The sequence below is a fragment of the Leptinotarsa decemlineata genome, unplaced genomic scaffold (assembly GCF_025532065.1).
Source record: "Leptinotarsa decemlineata unplaced genomic scaffold, Ldec_3_MD MMD2_tig00001064_RagTag_RagTag, whole genome shotgun sequence".
Classification (NCBI taxonomy): Eukaryota; Metazoa; Arthropoda; class Insecta; order Coleoptera; family Chrysomelidae; genus Leptinotarsa; species Leptinotarsa decemlineata.
In genome coordinates, this window is record NW_027412558.1 from 186,865 (window position 1) to 210,225 (window position 23,361).

The 23,361-nt window shown below is 34.6% G+C and overlaps 2 protein-coding genes across 2 annotated transcripts in view; one reads left to right on the forward strand and one right to left on the reverse strand.

Annotated features, from left to right (window-relative positions):
- Positions 1 to 10,473, forward strand: part of LOC111517227 (uncharacterized) — a 48,477-nt gene extending 38,004 nt beyond the window's left edge. Inside the window, exons 4-6 of the mRNA XM_074175476.1 lie at positions 1,382 to 1,562; positions 2,787 to 3,151; positions 6,078 to 10,473. Coding sequence (XP_074031577.1) covers positions 1,382 to 1,562; positions 2,787 to 3,151; positions 6,078 to 6,267 — 736 coding nt within the window. The 3' untranslated portion in view covers positions 6,268 to 10,473. The remainder of the gene's footprint in view (positions 1 to 1,381; positions 1,563 to 2,786; positions 3,152 to 6,077) is intronic.
- Positions 10,474 to 10,739: 266 nt separating this feature from the next.
- LOC111517252 (uncharacterized) lies at positions 10,740 to 23,245 on the reverse strand. Its single transcript, XM_023173333.2, has 5 exons — positions 23,089 to 23,245; positions 16,392 to 16,581; positions 15,782 to 16,100; positions 11,977 to 12,369; positions 10,740 to 10,918 (listed from the first exon to the last, which is right to left on the reverse strand). Exons 2-5 carry the CDS (start codon positions 16,555 to 16,557, stop codon positions 10,789 to 10,791), a joined length of 1,008 nt encoding a protein of 335 aa, XP_023029101.1. The 5' UTR covers positions 16,558 to 16,581; positions 23,089 to 23,245; the 3' UTR covers positions 10,740 to 10,788.
- Between the last annotated feature and the right edge of the window lie 116 nt (positions 23,246 to 23,361).

Genomic DNA, 23,361 nt, shown 5'->3' on the forward strand with positions numbered 1-23,361 from the left:
TCACCCTTTACCTTATAGTTTTTAGTTTTTCATATAGTTGGTATTGCATTGGTATTAAGTGAAATATACGAGGGGTATGTTGAAGTATCACTGGTATGGTTGCGAACAGTCATGATGTTATCAAAAGTCAAGCCTGAATGATCGGATTTTTAGGATTCGTAATATTGAGTGTAGCTTTTGGAATTGTGTTGAAACCAAAATATACTCAGTGAAATCCGTTTTCTAAACAGCAGCATGATTTGAATCCATTCCTTCTTCTATACACGAGAACTGCAACACTTCTCACAACGTGAAATGGCGTCATCGGGAGACAAACTTTCACATTTTTGTATAAAGATGGAGAAATAGAAAGCCAAAATGTTTTTTTCAATAAATCATACCATTCTGTTCTTCAAATTTTTATTTTTCTATGTGAGCTCCTCTCCTCTAAAGATTATATAGTCATTCAGCTGAGGAATGGCTCATATGAAAATCAATTGAGGTTTGGAAGAATCTCAAAAATGCATTCAGAGTGTTGACTAAAATTGATGATTTTAAAAAAACTGTTTTAATGAATGGACGTTGATTTTATTATTTGGTACATTTGATGGAAATCGACGAAAGGAAGTTGTCAATTATGTCACCAACTCAAATATGACGTAGGAAATCAGTTTCCGTGGTGCACGTACCAGAAACATACACACAATCTATCAATGAAGACTTCCAGAAACACTAGTACACTGAAGTACATTTTAATGTAGTTGTAAGCAATAAAAAGCCAATGATGAATGTGTAACATATAAAAAAATGTTTGAGTCACTCAATAGTCTCAAGGTCAAAATTACCATTGAATGTTGTCACTTTGTGTTGCTTTGTATAGTAAAATTTATAAATGAATCAATCCAGTTTCTGAAGTTTTCAGAATTTTGCAATTATCTGATCGTGACTTCAACAGATAAACAAACTTTTCGATGAAAAACATTCCAAACGTCGAATAAGATAAGTTCTGTGTTGCTGAAAAGATTCATAAATTCAATTTTGCTGACTAGATATGTGTGAAACTCTACTTGTTATCTGATTAATTTGAAATGTTTCAGAAAAATATAATCTTTTTGATTGGAACAATATGCGGAATACTTTACCAGGTATTGAGTAGAGGTGGACTTATCATATTCTCTGAAATATCTTCAAAAAAGTTTCGAAAATTTCAACCTTTTCATTTACTGATAAAAGTCTCAATTTCAATTCCGAATGATATGATTTTGAATGGAACTGAATAATAAGTGATATTTCTTGAGAAACCTCAGTTGCCTTAGACATTTTTTTTGAATTGTTCTCAGTTGTTTATGTTATAACTTATTTGATGTGAATGAACGAACATTGCAATTTTTCTTCATTTCAGGGTTAAAAACTGTTTTGCCTTCAACAAGCTCAATGATAGTGTCCCACTCATTGATGAGAGGGGCTGCCCAGTAGACAAAAATATCCTAGGACCGTTCACCTATGACGAGAAAAATGGAATCGCAAATGCACCTCTGAAATCAATGTTCAGATTTCCTGAAAGTTCCGAAGTTCATTTTCAGGTGAGAAAAATAATAAACGCACCACACTCTCATAACAGATTCAAGAAATACTTCATCATGAGATCTTCACCAAACAGTTTTACAAAAACGCAACAGATGTTTCGTTAAACAATAGCTTCTCCAGGTGTGTTTTTATATTCCACCACAGTTCTTATGACAGGTTGAGTTATGGGTTTGATGTTGAATATATGATACACAATTATTGAGATGGGTTCTTAAATCTGATTAGTCATCAGGGTTTCGAACCCTGATGATTAGTCATCCACTTTTCGGTATATGAAGTGAGATAAATATGCCTCCACTACTATGGAGTTCATTTCCACTGGTAACAATTTTCATCAAAGAGAAAATGTTCGTACTCTTTTTATAAAGAAGGGTTTTACTTATTGAATTTTTCAATAATCCTCGCAATAATAATGATATAATAATGAGTATGGAACCCTTCGATGAGAAGGAAGCAAACAATGAAACGAAGAATAAAGTTATATAAAAAATAAAACAAGGCATTCAACTTCAAAAATAAATTAAGAGAGGTATGAATTGAAATTAAAACAAAACAAATTATGTTATCAAAAAAGCATATAAAGATACTGCGTTCCAATAATGATTGAACCTTGTGAATCTGATTCAGCTTTCCCAAACTCTCTCTGTTGGATTAAACTATAAGAAATGTCAAAGATTTATTCAAAATGAAATTTAAAAATTTGTTTTTTGCAAGCCTTCCGAACAAACCCTCAGGTAAGTACTGAATTGCACTTTCAACACTGATCACATGTTCTAAGACTTTGCTCGAGGGACTCAAAACAAATTTCAAACACTTTTTCAATAGATCAAGTTGATTCCCATCGAAATATTGACTCGAAACCATGTTGATAACTTTCTCCGACTTTGTGTTCGTTTCTTCAATCCAAGCCTCCTGTTCAAGTGAGCCATTTTCCTAATGAATTTTGATTCGAAGACAAATAATGTTTGTTTCTAAATATCATCCCATTTGTTAACTTCACATATTTCAATTCAAGCATATTTCGTCCATAAATACGTAGATTTCTAAGTCTACGTATTTCCGTCTGGCATAAGCTACACTTTTTCCGCGAGAAGAGATTTCCAGAATATTACCCTGAACAAATATTTGCAGCTATTACCTTAATCTTAGTGGTGAGCTTAGATTTATAGGCACTAAATATCTTCAAAGAATATAATTTAAGAAACATATCCGTGTTCTAGTGTGACGTGGGCCTCTGCAAAGGCAGCTGCTTGATCCCCTCCTGCTCTGGGGACCTGCTCCAATCGCGGGCCCTGAACAACGATGAAGGCATCCTCATGGCCGCTACCAGCGTCTTCGTCGTGGAGCCGACCGACGCTCCTCGAATCCAGGAGCTCTGCGATGAGACGGGAGCACGTCCCTCCTGGCTGCTGTGGCTGTGCGTAGCGCTGGGGATTCTCTTCCTGCTCATGCTCATCATCAACATCTTCCTGTGTTCAGCTATGACTTGCGCCTGCGCCAGGACGGAGATCATCGAGAAGGAACCCAGTATCATCGAGGATTATGATCCGTACAGGAGCTGGCATGGGAGTCAGTACGGTTCCAGGTAGGGATTTTGTTTTGAGCAGCGCAGGAGATAATTCTCTTTGAATGACATAGTTGAACCTCAATGAAGTCTTCACACATTGAATATCTATCAGATGAAGGAAAATTTGTTGATATCTTGAATAATATAACATTTGGTACTATGACGAACTGTTGCTATTTTATAATTCAGTAATATAGTAGTAGTATTGCCGAGATGGAAATCTTGTGTTTGTGGAGGTAAGGACATGGTTTGACTTTCGATTTTTATAGGAATTCAATTGAAATTATTGAAAGGAGTCTTCAAATCAACTGATATCATTTGGATTCTATCTACAGTAAATTACAGAAATATTGTAGCTACTCTGTAGCTTATCTCAACTGTAGGTTAACTCATTTGCACTTACATATGGCACCCCTATAAAATAATGAATAAAGTTTACATTTGTCTAATATGAAAAATGATTCCCGCTCGCTCACGGGAGTAGAGGAATCCTTGTTGAGGAGAGGCCTAAATTTTGCCATTGCGCCAACATCTGTGCCCACTTTGGAGATAATTACGGCAGTGGAATCCACCAGTTCCCTTATTGACCAGACCGAGGCAGAAGAATTCAGATGGAAAATCAGAGAACAGCTAGATCGAGAACCAGTTCCAACATCTAACATCAGCAATGAAGAACGTAGAGCTCTGAATGGCCTACGTAGAGACAACACAATCAAGATCCTACCTGCAGATAAAGGAAACGGTACTGTGGTGATGGATACTGTTCTCTACGAACAGAAGATCGAAGAGGTTCTTCAGAAGGGACGATACACAGATCGTACGGGACCCTACTGCATCAATTGAAAGGAAGTTGTACCAGATTTTGAAAAAACACCAAGTCTATTTTTGGGATAAAGAAAGATCATCGCTAACACCGCACCACAGTAAGCCCCCCACTTGTATGGGTTACCCAAAATCCACAAGAAGGACGTTCCACCAAGACCAATCATCAGCTCCAGAGATTCGGCTACTCAAAATTTGTCTAAATTTTTACTTCCCATAATACAACCATTATAAGGAAAAACATCGTCTTTTGTGAAGAATTCGACGTGGAAAGCCTTTATACTAACGTTCCGGTCGAAGAAGCACTCCAAATCATACAGAGAAAGCTATCCGAAGACGAGAACCTGAAAGAGAGAATGAATCTACCTATAGAAGTAATTATGGAATTACTAGGATGCTGTGTACGAAACTGTTATTTCCAACTGAAGGACGAATTCTTCACACAAGATGAGGGACTGCCAATGGGATCGCCACTTTCACCAGTCATAGCCAACATATATATGGAGTGGTTTGAAACTCTGGCCATTGAAGAAGCCCACAAGAAACCTCGGGTCTGGTTGAGATATGTTGACGAAACCTTCATAATATGGAACCATGGGAATACTGAACTAGACGCCTTCCTGAAACACATCAATAGCGTGAGACCTTCCATCAATTTCACAATGGAGAAGGAAATCCACAACGGATTGCCATTCTCAGACGTTTTGGTGAAGAACACCGACACTAAGTGGGAAACATCTGTATACCGGAAACACGGGACAGTATCTGAACCACGAATCCAACCACCATCAATCAACTAAAAGAGGAATCATCAATACTCTATTAGACCGTGCTTCGCTCTGTAATACGAAGGAAGGTCTCGAGAAGGAACTAGGCATCATCAAAAATGATTTTCAACGGAATGGCTACTGCAAAGCGATGGTAGAAAAGACTTTGGCTAAAAGACAGCAGGAGCCTCGCAAGGAAGAGATGCTGTTACAACCAGTGCTTGTACTTCCCTACATCAGAGGAATAACGTAGAGGGTAAGAAGAATTAGTTCCAAGTACAACATCAGAACCTGCTTCAGATCCGGTAACACTATCCGTAGCAGCCTCACGAAAACCAGGCCACCAAACGCGGACTGCGATTCCAAGAATTGCATTTATCGAATACCCTGTGAGTGCGGAAAATCCTATATTGGTGAAACTAAGACGCCATTAAATGTTCGCATTGCCGAGCACAAGAAACACACCCAGCGAGGGGAAACCAGCAAAACAGGAATAGCAGACCATGTTTGGACCCATCAACACAACATCAAGTGGTCCCAAGCTGAGATCTTGCACAGAGAGGAACATTGGTTTAGGAGAAACTTCAAGGAAGCCGCATACATGCTGTCCAACAACGTATTCAGCCGAGCTAGCGTAGAGATACGCAACATATGGAAACCTATCATCAAGCGAAAAATGGCCAACTCCCGCCAAACGGTCATCTCCCACTGAACCAGTGAAGCGGAAAAATGGAAAGTGGGGATAAGTGAAAGTACTCGAACGACCTATAAATAGTCATCTATCGGAGGAATCAGTCCAGTCATCACCCGAAGACGATTGTAGATACTAACAATCGAAACGTCGTGAACTAACGTGACTTGGAATCTCTCCACTTTTTATTTTTATTTTTTCTTTTTTCATTTCTTTATTTTCATTTATTCAATTGTTCTATTTTTACTAGTATTTTATTTCACTATTATTTCATTTCAGGTTTATTTTGGTTAATATAATTGTTATTTTCAGCTATTCATTTTCAATTCTTCTTTTTTAGTTGTTTCAGGAATTTCAAATCATTTTATATAGTAGACAATGGAAGTCCGAACTAGTGAAATTCATCATGAAACATTGTCAATCACCTTCAAACACTGAATAATAATAATATAATTTTCAAGGTGTTGCAGCTGGAAGTAATAATAATAGTATTTATTTGCCAAATCTTCTTAGAAGTATTACATTGAATATTGAAAAGCATAAAAGTGTGCAAATAAAAAACGATTGCCACTTAGGTGCACATGGAATCTGTCTGTGGGATATAGTTGACAACTTATTCGAATGACTCGAAAATTGTAATCAAATGAATCCAAAATGCTTTCAGGTACTCCTTGAACGGTGCTCCCCAACACCCAAAAGGCTACACTTCCGGAGGTTCCACCTTGAACTCTGCCCGATCGGTTTCCTCCCACAGCGACCACTACGCCATAGTCCACTCCAGGCCCGGCAGCAGGGGCTACAACAAGCACAGGGGGCCTCCTTCCCACATCGGCAGTCACTACAGCGGCAAATAATCCGAAATCCCGATAATATCTGCTAGTTGTGTTCACCGTTTCAATAAGAGACTGCGACTCGAGAATAATTGTTGCAGAGGTCGCATTCACAGTTTTGTAGGGGTTCATTGGAACTGGCAGATACTTGATTGAAAGTTTCACAAAAGCGAGACTTAGCTTTCCCAAGCAGGATTTGTTTGACTACTTCAAGATTATGTCAAAGCAGTTTTTAGGGTTTTTCCCCGTGGTCTGCAAGTTTTTATGCCTAACTTTTCGTCTAATACTGCGGTAGATATTAGCAAAAGCGATGGGGTAGCACTTTACAAATTGAAAGGGTTATATTTTTAGGAGTAACTAATTTTTGGGAAAGGAAATTTTTGGCATTCTACTACTCCATCTTGCTACAAAAAAAAACAACATGGAGTGGTAATTAGTAACACTTTATATTCCAAAAACATTGCTATGGTCTACGGTCCGATCAGATGATTAATTCCAATCTAGTTTCAACTAGCGGATACAATAATTTGATTAACTAGTAATACAGATGAAAATACTAAATCAACAGCAGAAATTAAGGGAAAAAAGTAGATACATTGATTATTATTACTTATCAGTTATTCAAGGGCGACAAAAAGCATGCTTGTCAGGTAAGAAAATATCGAGTAATGGGAATTTATTCAACTTAATTTGAGCTTTCAATGTATATTGGTAATTTTTGTACTGATTGATTTCCATTTCAAATTCAAATCACTTTTTCCTGAAATGACAGAAAATGTAGAGGAAATAATCATTATACATTAAAGGACGAAACAATATATATATATATATATATATATATATATATATATATATATATATATATATATATATCTTAGCGACTGGAGAAATGTACAGCAAAATGGATTAACGGGGTCTCTCAGTCAAAAAATCAAAAATCAAATTTCTGTTCTACTTTGCCAAGCTTTCTCTTCTAATGGGAAGCTTCTTCAGGGCAGTAAAAATTAGTTGAAAACAATAAATTGAACATATAAACTGACGGAACATGTATAAGATTTTTTTGTAAAAAAAAAACCTGTTCAACCTTCTCCGTCAGTTTATATGTTCAATTTATTGTTTTTAACTCATTTTTACTGCCCTGAAGAAGCTTCCCATTAGAAGCGAAAGCTTGGCAAAGTAGAACAGAGATTTAATTTTTGATTTTTCGACTGAGAGACCCCGTTAATCCATTTTGCTGTATATATATGTTAACTCGAAGATTCTCACGGATAAAGTATGATGAGCTGTTTTCTCGGGTTTTGCTCCGTGTTCTGTGTATTTCATCCCCATAAGGATTCTTTTCACAACGTTTCGGCAAAGTCTCATTTGCCATCTTCTGGTGATGTCTGGTTTTTTCAACCAGACTGGTTTCGGGCTCATTAGCCACTCATCAGTGCAAGATATTGGCCATCATCGATCTGAATTCAGTGATATTCCATAATTGAAAATCGGAATTCTTTCAGAATATCTCAATCCTCTTCCTAAGTTGGAGCGAACAACAAAATATCACTCCATCTAGTGGACGAGATACTAACCAACTGCATACCTACTGTGTAGGTATATCCGAGACTGGCTTGAACATTCAATGTTCATTTCTTTAGATTTGTTTACTGCCAGTTTTCAAACATAGCCCACTGACTAATAAGAAAGTTTTTCTTCCTTATTCAGAGGAATCGGGCAAATTTCGGATATGCAGTTGGTTAGTACCTCATCCACTAGATGGAGTGGTAAAAGGTAAGACTTCGTTGGTTTTTAGCTCGCACAAGTTTCTCAATTTCTGAGAATTATCGTTCGTTTGGGGGCGACAGCTGATTAACGGAAAAACAGATTTTGAACAGTTTTTTTTAAACAGAATAAACATCACCTTTGTCAAATTTGAGTGGAACACACTGCATTCTGTTGCTGAGGAAAGATGAATCCCATGTGAATTTCCCCTTATTCCATAACGATCCAGAATGTCCATAGCTTCGTATGATTAACGCAGTCTCAAAAGCCCTGCTTAAGTCATATAGAAGTATAGCGGGACCCTCGCTTGAGTCAACAAAATCTATCAAGTCATTCTAGAAAGAATAGTAGGGCACTTTGAATTGATTTACCACATCGGAAGCCATGCTGTATTGGAGTCAGAATACTGTTTGACCCGATAAAATCGTACAGACGTTCTTAAAATGGATACTCGAAAATCTTCGAGAAAGTTGGACGAATACTGATTGGTCTGAAATGTTCTAATGTTGATAACTTTTAATTTTTTCGAACAGAAGTTACTTTACCCACCATCAGGAGGTTTGAAATTTTTCCATTCTGGAAACTCTTTCAATGTTCCTTCATGCGTGCTTTAAATATTTTTCCAGTAATGTAAAACATAGAACATTAACAACAATTATAGTGATATTTTTAGAATATTGAATGTTTCAGTCTATAAGAAGTTCATCAACTTCTGCTTGAGGAGCTAGTGTTGAGGTTTTGTTAACCTTGTATACTGAAAATCAAAATAAATCCCATTAGTAAGTTTTGAAATGAATTTTCCCAATCAGATTGTGTTTGAAATTTGATTCAAGTTTCTGGAATGTACTCCTCTGTAAGGTTGGAAATAATATCAACCCAAAGTACTACAAACACTACGAAAGAAAACCCATTTCATAGATAAATATTTTCAAGACAAAAGCGAGTAATTCAGTGGAACAAGCAACACATCATATATTTTCGTTATCTTAAAAATATAAAAGAAAAGTTGTTTCAAAAAAACGAAAATCTTTTTTTTACGTAGATTTGATGAGTCGAATTGCATTAACTCAAAGCTATTGGCAGTCTGAAATATTGTTTATGAAAATTGTGTCGGACAACTTCAAAAAAACAAAAATTAACACGGCCGGCTACTAAGGAAGTCTTGATTTTTCAATGTAATAAGTTGTTGTAATAAGTTTCTTGGAATATTATCACAATACTGAAGGAAAACTGGATATAACCATACCAAAGTTTTGACATTTCTTTCTTTATCACTTCGTTAACAAGAACTTTGAATTTTTATTGTTTTTTTACTCAAAAAAAGGAAGAATAATGTGTTCTGTATGCAGAATTCAGTAATCAGTGTAACAATATGTCCAGAACAAAAGCTTTTATTTTTAATGATATTTTGATAACCCGATGCTATAATTTGGCGAAAGACCACTATGGTAGATTTGGCGAAGGCACCGGTGATATAAACTTGCTATTCTGGTGAAGGCAGAGGTGTAATCGATTTCAAATTTCTGCTATTTGATTTCAAATGGAAATATGTTATCTCAATTAAAATAGATTTTTTTTTTTCGAAAGATCCATAATAGAAACATCAAATAATCTCCTAGTGCAAAATGTCATTTCATTTTGGATAAAAATATATAAGGGTTGAACATATCAAAATAATAAGAAGGAAAATAACTCCTAGAACTGGAGTTTTAATAAAAATGATGAATTTCATATCATTAAGATACCTTAAATTGATTTATTTTTGATCGGAAAATTTCAAAATCAAATTATTAAGAGTATTTGTATTCTTTTCTGTTAATATTCTGTTGCCACCCCTACAAAACTGTGAAACGCATCTGACAATTGGGAAAAAATTCAAAATTAAAACATTTTCACCCCCAATTTCTTCTATATAACAAGTTTAATTCTGTGTCTGTTGAATGAAAGGAATTTCACGTAAATCCAAGTGGTTTGAATGCAATTTTTGTATTCGACCATTCAAATTGTTTTGATCAATTTTCATTTTTTGAAAGTAACCGATAATCCTACTCTCATCTTTCAAACTACTATTTTAACCGTTTTTCGAACTCTATGCTAGCTTTTCTATTTCTAGTTTTAATTTAATTCCATGCTTATTTACACTAACTTCGATTATATGCTCATGTAGAATTTAGAATGAATTTTTTCAGTGTACTGTCTTGTAATTATTGTGATATAAAAAGAATATTCGAGAAATATCTGGATGAATTTATGATGCAGAATCGTACTGGGGTTATGGACAATGAAAGTGAGTTTTTGAGATAGAGGCAGAATTTTTGTTTAAACTTCCCAACCCTAGTTCGATTCACGTGAAAATTAATTATAGATGAATCAATCATGTACATTTATTATAGAATTTATAATGTTAATGTGTGAAAAAATGTAAAGAGAACTGAGAATATTGTAAATATATTTTTACATCATCAACTGGTTATTGTTGCTTGAAACGATTTTGATTACTTATTCCTTTCTAACCATGAAACTTTGTGAAATTTAACGAGACTAAAAAGTGGTCTACGGAGTAAAAGCTACACAATAAAGAAATATACAACAATATTATCTTGTGTGTGGGAAATGTGCTGAATGAATCATCCAAAATGAACATAATAATAATAATATTCATCCAAGATGGAATAAAATTTAGGTTTGGGGTCTTTGTTGTTTTTTCTACATCTGAAAATGAGAAGCAAATAAAAGTAGCAAAATATTTATTTCAGTCGAATCCCTTTCACAAAAAATCGTTTATTTTTCTTCGTAGCAAGCACACTCTGAAGTTGGGCAATTTTTGGATGGATATACCAAACATTTATCGATACAGTGGACGTCAGCTCCCAACTTTCCTTTGTATTTTCCAATGGCCTCGCATGTGTTTCTGAAAATGAAATCATCATCAGTACTTGCCACAAAAAAGTGATTTCACTGAAATTTTCGAAATTTCGAAGTACTGGGTCTCAACAATTTATTCATTTTCTACTGAAACTATGAAATACACTAAAACTAGAATTGAACATCCCGTTAGCCGTGAAAACTATTCTTATTAACTCGCCATATTCCTTAACATGAAATTTTCATCTCTTGTCATGGGACATCTCTTGTCTCGTCCTTTGACAAGAAATGTTCATCTCCTGTCTTTTCATTTGACAAGAAATTATCGTCTTTTGTCTTGTTCTCTGACAAAAATTCTCATCTCGTCAAATTTCTTAACAAAAAATTTCCATCTCTTGTCTTGTCCGATGGCAAAAGATTCTCAACTCTTGTCTTGTCGCTTGATCAGAGATTATCGTCTTTTGTCTTGTCCTTTGACAAAATATTCTCATCTCGTCTAATTCCATAACAAGAGATTATCACCTCTTGTCTTGTCCAATGGCAAGATATTCTTACCTCTTGTCTTGAAAACCATGGAAAGTTTCGTTTCTCTTTTTTCATCTTGTCTTGTCCCTTGACAAGAGATTATTATCTATTGACAAGAGATTATCATCTTTTGTCTTGTCGTTTGACAAGAAATTTTCATCTCTTGTCTCATTCCTCAACAAGAGATTTTCGTTGACAAGAAATTATCATGTCTTATTCCTTAACAGATATTCTCATCTGTTGTCCCATCCCTTGACAAGAGATTGTCATCTCTTGTCTTATTCCTTAAGAAGAGATTATCATTTCTTGTCTTGTTCCTTGACAAGAGATTATCATCTTTTGTCTTGTCGTTTGACAAGAAATTTTCTCTCTCGTCTCATTTCTCAACAAGAGCTTTTCGTTGGCAAGAAATTATCATTTCTTATTCTTTAACAGAGATTCTCATCTCTTGTCCCATCCCTTGACAAGAGATTATCATCTCTTGTCATCATTTGGATGACTTAGATATACACTACCAGTACCAAAACAATCAAGACTTATCGCACTGATGAACATAATACGAAAAAATAAAACACTTACGGGCATTCACAAATATCCTTGGGGCAGTTGGGGGGATACCTCAAGCAGTTACTCATGCACCAATCCCTAACACCAGGGATCTTCTTGTACAACCCCGTAGGGATACACATCTGGTCCCTGACCACCAGAGGCACCACGTTGTAAGGGGCGGGTCTTCTATGGTCCTTGTAGTAGAGCTGGTGGGGGTTCAGATTCTCGACGAATAGAGGTGGAACGGCGCCCCCCGTGCTGGAGTGGATTGCAATGTCTGCGCAGTTTCTGAAAGTCTCGGATTCACCGCATCCCTGGGCTTCGGTGCCGTTGGGGCAGGTGCCCCACTGGTTGCCAGTGTAGTAAGTCCACTGCATGACGCACTGGGTGCAGGTTACGTAGGGTGGGAGTTGGACTTGGTAACTGGAGAAGAGAGTTGAAATCATAATTTTGTCTTATCTCATACTATGTGGCTTATATATTTTTAGTTGTGAATATTCCCATGAGGGAGATTTTTAGGAGAGATTAGTTTTTTAGTGAGGTTTGCTCTTCTCTGTCTTTACTTTTCAGGAAACAGTTTACTTGGAAATGATTCTCAAAGATAAATATTCTTTTGGTTTCATAGTTGTCACCATGTTCTTCTGATATTCAAAGTTGCTTTTTTCAGAATAGAAACAACTTTCAAATTTCAAGATAATATTCTTTCACTTAGTATTCACAAATATTGTTACTGATATATTAACGAAGGTAATTGAAGTGTTTTGATACTGACAGAGTGAGTGTTTTCAGCTTATTCGACTTAAGCAATCATACATAAGTATAGAGGGTGAAATAAAATGATTTTTTTTACATTAGAAAATAATTCTGAATAGTTCTGTAGGGTGCTGCAACGTCTGAAGTGCAAATACCACTTTTAGGGCAATTTATATATCATGAGTCTCAACCTTCGAATTGGAAACCATACATAAGAATAGAGGGTAATGTAAAATCCTTTTTCTACATCAGAAAATAGTTTAGTATAGTTTTGTAGGCTGCTACACCATATGAAATACAAATTACACTTTAAGGCCAATTTGTACATCATAATCCTTATCTGAGTCTCAATTTCATATTGGAGGAGGAAGTTCAATGTGTATGTTTCCAAAAAAGCATTTATACGAATTTTCATGTCCATGTTTAATTCTTTGTCCAGAAAAATGTCCTCCTTCTTCAACAAATCTAATTCAAGGATCTAAAACTACAAAGGTGGTACATGGTTCAATTGAATTCAGTTATTTGTTGGTAGGTAAAGGTAGAAGATGCTTGGAAAAAAATATAATTTTATGGTAGTTGAGTTAATTAAAACAAAAAATGAGCCTTTAAAAGCCACGTTTGTTGAAGTTGTTTGTCGCAAATCTCACAATAACGTTTCGGTTAGTAACAGTGTATCTCATATGTCAGTACTATTAATTTTAAGGATTTAAATTATACTGTATAAATTGAACTGTTTTAGAAATTCTCAAAACAAAGACAGAGTGTGACGAAATTGAGACAACGACTACGATGTATAAATTGATCTGAGAAAAAAAGGTTCAATATAAAAAAGAAGACAGTGAGTAGAGATATGTAATAAAACTGAATATTTATATTTTCATAAAATACCATTAATTGTGTTTTCCCTTTTTTGGGTTACTGCTGTGAAAAATTCTGAATAACTGATATCAAAAGTTGAAATAAATGATATTTCCAACTCATTGCTGTTTTTTAAGTATCACGCTGTGTGAAATTTGGTTATATAATTGGTAATTCTAATCAAGCAAAAATTCATTTTGACAATATCTTCAGATTCTGCATATATTTTTTCAAGATAAATAGATGGAAACAAACACTGTATAAATAACAACTCACGAATTTATTTGCCTAATCAACAAAACTCCTCTGGCTCATTCCATATCATGAATTTAAATACTGGAATGCGAGATATTTGCATCTTGGTTTAATAAAGAATATTATATTTCTGAAATACATGCAGCGATTTCCATATTGAACGGGATAATTATTTATGTTCGTTATAGGACTAGAATTGGGTTGAATGACTCCTTAATCCATTAAATGGAATTAACATTTGGACTTCGGATTTTATGACTTGAAATTATTGATGATAATTTTTTGTTGTTCAACATAAGCTCAGTTTTTTTGTCATTAGTATGAGAATTATCTATACATTTGGCAATTAGGATTTGAAAGATGTCTTTGGTGATAATTTTTTCCATTTTTCATTCTTTATTTTGAATGATATTTTTCACAAAAGAAAGAGAACGACAAAAATTAACTTATTTGTTCAATGAATTTCTTTAATCCAAACTTGTCTGTAGTTCGATATTACTTGAAAATTTCGAATAAACATTTAAATACTAGAAAATGTAACTTCAAAAACTATAAAGTCTAAAGGGAACGGTCGAAAATGGTTTAAATAATCCTTTTTTCCTTCCCGCAGAAAGGAAAACTACAATACCGACGCTGTAGATGAAGAACTACTCGATTTAGTGACCTTTTTATGATTCCATTGTCATTTTTATCAGTAAGTGAATTTTTGCAGTCTTCTTTCAAAGTGTTTTTAGTTAAAAAAAAGCTATCTTAGCAGAGTATGAAAACCCCAATAATTGTCTCCGTCGTTGACCCCGTTAAATTAACCGCCAGTCAATGTTTCGGCTATCAATATGCAAGAAACACTCTTCATATATTGAATTATCAATGCAATGTTATATTCGATGCTCATTGGCATTCAATTAGTGTCGACAGGCGTTTCATTTCAACAGAATTATTGAGAGTTACTACATTCATGATCAGTATCGTACATTTCGATGACTCATTTCACTATTTTTGGGATTTTTCAAAGTAACCCATTCCGTCGAATGTTACTGGTTGAGTACAAATCTAGTTTTTTTTTTTCGTCAAATTCCCGAATATATAGCTGCCTTCCCAGAAAATTAAAGTAACTTGTTTATTAGATTCTACCGGAATTGTATTCAATTGAGTAAACGGTATCAAAATCTTCTTTTTTTAAATCCAGAATGTACCTATTTCAGTAATTGACAGAAAAGAAGATATTTTTCAATGTATTGTGTAGGAAGGATTGAAAAATAAATGAAGAAATTCTCAAAACTCTCTCACAAAGTAAAAAGAGTTTTATTGAATCTCCCTTTTGCGTAGCATATTGAGGCATTGATAAATAAGAAAGTAAGCAAAAACCTTAGCAATGTTCTTTTCAGATGGTATCCTTTAAAAAACTGTAAATAATTTTCGTCGCAACGTTAGTTTAAAACGCCTTGTCAACTTCTTTTGTATGTTACAACACTAGATGTCAGTATTTTAATTCAAGCTATAAAGTTCGTTAACTTCAAGTCTGACAAATGGTTAGATTAACGGAAATGTATAAAAGATCAGTTTTACAAATAATTGGTTGCGGAGATATTGTCCAGATATTGTCGTTATTGTTCAAATCATCGACCTATAGTGCTCGCTGTTGACAGTGATTGCCTGGCCAACGTCGTTCTCAAAGAAATATAGAGCGATGACCCCGCTATCCCAAAATCCACACCAAGCAGTGACTTTTTCGAGGTGTATTGGACGCTTTTGGATCTCATGTGGATTGGTATCGTTCCAAGTTCGACAATTTTGTTTGTTCAGAGTTCAGAGTTCAAATAAAATATTAACTTAATGAAACTTCCAACAGAATCTAATAGGTTTAAAAAAACATTTCAATTGCATACTAATGGGCTCAACAGATTTCAGCATAATCATCTCCTGCCTTTCCGGTAGGTTCTATTCTATAATCTATATCATCTAGTCTTACTTGAAAACTGCTTTCTTCCTTCCATCGTCTGGTATCTGGAAAAAAACGTCTTTGGTGTTCACCAGATACAGCGGATGCTGATCAAAACATTCCTGCGTGGCTTCTTGAGCAGGATTGTTATTCGGGCAAAGTAACAGCTCAAAACGGCCCAAATGGTTAGCAGTAAGCTCGATTTCTATATCTATAATCTGACCCACACTGTAGTGTCTGCTGGTGACGCCTTTGGCAAACTGACCACCAGCTTCGTGGGGACGAGGGTCTTCCACGTGGTGTGGATCTCCACAGACGCCGCATTTTCCTTTGTTCTGCTGCCATTGCACTAGAAAAACGGTGGTTTGAAAAATAGTTTTCAGCATTGACTGTATTTTTTTGGTACATTGTTGAACATTATCATTGAAGTAGAACTTCTTTACGTGCGCTTGACTTGGGGAGTAAACGGAAGATTAGAGAGAGCTATAAGTTAGTGGTGATAGAAAGAGGGAGAGTTGTTTCGTATATTACTGTAGGGGCAAGAACTAGACCATCAAGTAAAAATGAAATGAAAGTAAGTCATGCAGTTTCAATATACTGAAGGCTTATACAAAGCACTATGAGTTTCTATAGAATATACCTGCAAATCCACCACAAAACAGCTCATTATCGTTGTAGTTTATAGGAGTATGGAAACCAAATCTCCACATGGCATTTCTGGCAGGAGGATCCATGAGTCGTCCATGTCCCAGAACTAGTTCTCCCAAACTGAGGGTCAGTAAGATAATTCCTAGTGAACGGATCATTGGAAAAAGGAACTATAGTTGGATCTAAAAATGATGATATTGATCAAATTCAGCAGTAAGGATGAGTTTGTATCATTAAAACTAACATCACTTTTATCGTGAACTGATTCTAATCATTCTCAACAACAACAGTGCATGTAATCTTAAATGATTATGCTAATTACCATGATTAAACTCAGCACACTCCTTAAATAACACGTTATTCTTTGATATTGATCAAGTTTTTGTAGTCAAATTAGAATATACGATGATGATTCGTTCAATTTAATGATAGTGTTGCTATCGTGCAAATTGAATTACATTATTACGTTACTTTTCGTCAATGTAAATGATATTTATAATGAATTTATTTTTGATTGATCATAAATTATATAAAAAATAGCTCAAATACATGCACGTGTTTATACAGTACGTTCGAAGTTAACGAAAACATTCGTTAGGAACTAAATAAACAATAATAACGAAAATTCTCCAGAAACAGGTTGTCTTTTTATTTCTATATACTATTTTTTTGAAATAAATGTTGATGGTAATGAAACAATACCTGCTTTTATTATTAGGTGAATCTCAAAAATTTCAAGAAAGTTTCCAACATTGAATGATATACTATAGTATGTCTTCTATGAACTTTTTGGAATACATTTCCAATTTTTGAACGGTCCTTGAGAAAAAGTGTCTTTGAACGGAATAAGAAAGTATAAGACTATAGTGATATATCTAGAGCCTAAAATTTCTTTTTCAGACTCATAGTGAGGAAAATTTTGAAAGGTCATAATAGGCAGAACAGTTGAAAATCATTTAGTGTGCTGCTAATCTGTCACAAAGAAGTTCAACAACATTTTGCTAGAAATTATTCATATATTTCTGACTATTAGTTGATTGACTGTATAAAAGCAACAGATAGTTGGATGAATAATTGAAAAATTTGAATAATTGTTGAGATATCAGATAAACATATTAACAGACATGAATAACAATTGTACTGGTCTCTGATTCATGTTCTGAGAAGTTCAATAAAAAAGCAATGATTTATTCATGCAAGAAACGCAGTTAACTTGTACAAAAAATTTTCAACCGCAAATTTACAAATTCATATTGGATTTCTCATGAAGATTTTCTACAAAAATGTTGTGGAAAATATTTTTTATGTACCTATATAAAAAAAATATGGTAATTTGATTGCAGAATACGTTTTTATTGGTATCTCATCAAACTCCTTTCATCAATAAGCAGTTCATTGTTTAATTTTTGTTGAATGATTTCATTTCATTTTTGATCAGAGTATGACAATGACTGTGAATGCAGTACTTTTACCTAATGAAATTTTCATTTATTTTCGAAAACTGATACACTAATTTTCAGTGAAATGTATCAAATAAAATTGATCTATGAACACCAATTCAGAATCTCGTTTTCAAATTATCATACATAAACAGCCTTGGCATTTCAAGCAGGCCTAATTGACAAGATTAAATTCGAGGTGTGACGGACAATAAAAACAAAAGCATGTAGGATTCCCCACCCAATGATCAACAACCTGAAAATCCAGATTGAAAACAAAGAAATCGATTTTATGCACCTCAAACTAATAATAGGTGGGTTATCAGGATCCAAGGTTCAGTATTCGTAAAACGGCGTTATTTTTTCAGATTTTGATTATCTTGTTTTGATCGACAAGGAGCAGATCAAACCTTCAGAAAATATATTCAAAACAATGTGTTTATTGTCTGGCAAGTTTATCGAATTTGCATTTCAGGTCTAATGAATGTTTTGTCATATTTTGAATTTTCGATAACTTAACTTCGATAACAACTTAAAATCATACGTTCTAGAATTTGGGAGGAAGAATATCTAACTTTTCATAAGTTTTTGGTGAACATTGATGAAAAATCACACCTTTTTATACTTCAAAACAATAATAAAATCTTTGAAAACTAACAACCCCTATATTCACCACTTATAAAAACTCAACATCATACCTATGAAAATCATGTGAAAGACAAAATTTTAAAATCATTATCAATCAATCAAATATTCAATTTTTTATCTTCAGGTTATCCAAAAAAGAAGTGAAGTTTCTAGTATTTTCCATTACAAAAATACGATAAATAGTGGAATACTGAATTGTTCCATTTCATATTTATATAACAGTCTATAAAGTCTTTCAAGGTATCAGTTCAACCCAAAATACCATCGACGCTGGTGTTCCCCAGGGATCCATATTGTTCTCAAACCTCTTTTCATTGTATATAAACGACTTATTGGAAAAAACAAAGAATCCAATATATTACTTCGCTGATGTCAGCACATTTGTTTCATCATTCCATTACCAGGTTCAATTCAATGACACCAAAACCAAGGCATCGGATTTCTCCAAAAAGATAAATGTTCCGAACCGGATTCAGTAATGTTAGAACAGACAATTCCGCTTTCTGCTTCGATAACTTTGTTGGGGGTGAAATAGACAACAATATGTCTTGGCACAATCATGTTGGTAGAACCGCAAATGCTGCTTGTCAAAAACTTGGACCACTGTTCCGAACCAGAAAACTACACACATCTCAGCAACTTCTGATGCTTTGTAAAGCTTAGATCGGCTAATCTAGGCATACCCTGAAGATGCTGAATTCCATACAGAAAAGAGCCATCTGCCTGATTGGAGACGCAAACAGTATTTTCTAGGCATTTGCAGGAATTGAAACCGTGATAGTCTGGAACTTTGAGAAACAACGAAGAAAGTTTGGGGATTTGTCACTCTTCTAAAGATACTTTCACGGGAAGTGTCACAGGTTCATTATAGAGTTCCTTTTTTCAAATACTATAGAAAAATCCAGTGATGTTTGATCTGGAAATCTTACCAGATGGAAAAATGAGCTACTTTATTACACCAACATACTGAATTTTTCAAATATTCCTCAGCTCAGCCATGTTAAGCCTGCCAGAAAACTTTCACAATTTCGTATTCATAAATTGATGAATGGATGAATATAATGCAGGATAATTCCTCACTCTGAACACCTCTGGAAAGTTCTTTGGCGTATTTTTTCTGAGTACCAATACACCTCAATAGTTGAATTGACATAATTTAACCTAACCGAGCTTTTTCCAAAAGACCTGATCAATTCCTCAAATCACAACAGAACCTTATCGCTCGCATCGAAATATTTTTGATGAAGCAGGAAGTATATTAGCCTCCGTGACCTCAAACTCCATCAATCATAAATAAACGAACACTCCTAAATTAATTTCAATAATTAAGATTTCAAACGTGAAATATTACGCGACTGGCAGCTTAGCATATAGAACAAAGACGTCTGACCTCTCACCATACCGCAACTTTTGATTCCAAAGTGCTTAACACTATTTTTCACTCATTATGAACGGTTGAAAAATGTAAAGTTTATCGACCTCTGCGAGCCATCGAAGATGAGCTCGCCAATAAGAAGAAGAAGACCCTCATCAGCAGAAATGATAGTGGGCGAAATCCAAAGGCAAAAATGGAAATTCTCAACGGCGAGAGATAAGTTAATGGATTTCCAAGAATACAAGGTGATAATAATGTCAACAAACCTCTACCTGCTGCTAAGTGATTGGAAGCAACCGGTTGAACCACTGATTTCCCCCCATGTTTTTGGAACTAATAACACGAAAGGGGTCGACCGAAACTAGAGAATAAAAGATACAGACTCGAGCTTGAAATACACTCACGTGAAGTTCAGAAAAATATTGTTCTCATCATCGAATATCGCCAGCCCTAATAATGAATACTGAAGTAGATATTTTTTACATTTCTGAAGTTTTTTCGCCAAACACATTTCAATATTACGAGGTATAGAGTAAGAAAGAAGGAGTGAAAATTATTACAATATTTCCTCAATTTTTTTTTCTATCTTGGCTTGTCAGTTCCTACTAAGAACCGAAAAATACTGCCCTCAAATCCACCCATCTTTGTGACACACACTTCAACAATATAATTACCTGTGGTAATTGGTACAGTAACCGAAAATAACGTTCACAATAGAGATTGAACATGATGGTCAACTTCCCCTTCCCTTTATGTAATGCTTAAGCAGTCTCAGATCATTTTACTTCTTTGATTGACGACTTGTTTGTTTTGTGGAAATTCATGTTCATCAGTCAGATCATTTTAATAATACATCGAAAGGAAACATTTATATCACCTCCACTACACGTCAAACCATCATGCGAGTATTGAAAACTGTAATGAATTATTTTTATAGCAGAGTAAAAATAATTTGCAAAGCAGCGCTGAAAAGTTTGATAAAGAAGTAGCAGTGATAAAATCTGAAAAAGAACGCTTCTTCAGATTCGTTGGTCGACTCAACGTTCAATGCAATTGATAATAAACAGCTAATTGAAAATCAAGTCACTCTACAAACAGCAACGCCAATTCAATAATCAGCAACTCAACAATTACCGACTCAATATTTCAGAAATATCTGAAAAGATAAAACGAATTGGAACTTCTTACAAAACAAGTAAATACAGTATACTCCTACTAACGAAACCAAACGACACAAAAGAAATAACAAAAAATTGCATTTTTAAAATTACCGTGTTTCTTGTAGTGAAATTTATATTGTTAAAGCTTCAAGACCATTAGAAGTGCGCGAGAATTAACATCGAAATTCTTTCAGAAATATACAATAAACATGATCAAAATTGCCAGAAGTCATTTTGAAATCAGACGTTGAAGATCGAGTGGAATGGAAAATGATTGCTGATGAACCACACGCTCAAAGATTCAGAATATACTTTTATATCTGAAGAAAAGTGTATTTTAAACAGCTCCTAATGAATGGACCACCTGTCTTGAAGGAAGATTTGGATAATGGCGAAATAGCATCAGAATAATATCAGAGAACACCTTGTACTACATCGAATGCTTCAGAAATTAACCAATCAGTATCGGTGTATGTTTCGACTACTACTGCGGCAGGTATCATCAATGGAATATGCGTTGACCGCGAGGATGAAAGTTATGTCTCGAAGTCTCACCAACGACTGGGTTACTAAGTTTTTGAATCCTTCATAACATTCTAGACACAAAGTGCCATCCTGTTACCAAATGAATGTTCAGCAGTAGGTACCTCAATCGAATATATCCCTGTCTACCGAATAGGGAGGCGTGGATTGATGGAGTTGCCAGTACGATCCCCTGATTTGGTGTCATTAGACATCTTCCTATGGGTATAGGTAAAAAAAATGTAAAAAATGAAATTCCTTGATTTAGCAGACTTAGCACACAGTATCACTGATTACTTTTTGAATTTGTTAAAGCAGATATCAGTTATCAAATAATTTTCTAAAGTTGAATTTTGCAATAAATTCGAAACAACTGAAGATATTGTCAATTTTGAAAATTAAAAAATATACAGCGTCTTGCGTTCAAAGTAAGGAAGTTAATATTGGCCATTGTTACATGACAAACCCTGTATAAAAAGTTTTTGTTTTTTGCGTTTTTTGATATTTTGTGTGGAATTCTTTATTTCATAACGGAAAACATTGAAAGTGCTGTTTTTTAAAGAAACGAAAAATTAGACTTGTTATTATCATTCATCAGAAATTCAAAAATTTTTGATTTGATGATTTCAATTTCTTTATCACTCACAGTTTAGAAAAAATATCATTGGTTTTTCATAACCAAAATATTATATGCACATGAAAAAAATCCATACAGGGCTTTCTGTTGAAAAAACATCCGTTCCAAAAAATTAAAAATATTCATGTGTATTTTTGTTTTTCGCATCTTAATGAGCATAAAGATTGTTATTAGTGTGGTATAACAATTTCATTTTCATACTTTGGTTAATCCACCAAAAATATCGCCTGTTTTTTGAAAAAGAACAAATACTAATAATTCAAGAAAATGTTTCGGAACCAATGAAGAAAAAACTTTGGTGTTTAAAAATCAGGAGTAAATGATTAGACTTGCGGTTCTTGCCCAAACGTTATATTGGCCAAACGGAAAGAAATGTTTCCCAAAGAATGAAAGAACATAGCAGTAGTTTCTTGAATATTGAGACTACATTTGTAAATCATGAGTTCAATCACGAATATGAAGTGTTATATTCAGAAGAAAAAAATTTTGAACTCAATCTTTTGGCATGCTTGAAAACCAGTTAGTTTGAGAATTGGGAACATTCACTTAATGACCAAACGGAATTAAATAATCCATCACATTTTTTTTTAAATTGCAGTTTGTTGGTACAAAAACTTAGTTGAATGTAAATTGAAAAGGACATAGTTTTATGAGAAATGAATTTTTTGGAAATAAAGGTTTTGGATTGTTACTTAGTTGAATTTATTTTATCTCAAATATATTTCAATGAGTTCGCTTGTTAAATTAGTTTCCTAATGTTTGAATTGGTAATTATTCAAGAAAAATTCAGTATTACTTGAATACGGTTTTCCACTTATTTGAACTACTATTTTACCAAAAAAATTCCAAAAAGAGAAGCTCATTATTCTCATAGAAAAACAATCGAGCATCCCCCATAAGGTACTCACCGATGTGTGCTAGTATGTCACTGTCCAAAACGGTCGAAATTCAAGTGGACACTGTCGCGTACTCTTCAACAGCGAAGAACGTGGACTCTCGATGGCCCGTTGAAGCGCGGTCCTTGACGAGTGTCTAGGTCGAGCTCGGCTTTCGGGAAGGTCGTTGCCGAGACATCAGCCCCATTGAATTCCAGCGCCAGCAGGAGCGCGACTCGCAGGAAAATTGGCAGGAAGCGAGGGTAGGCAACACGTCGTGCGTGCGCGTGAGTTGTGTGTTGCGAC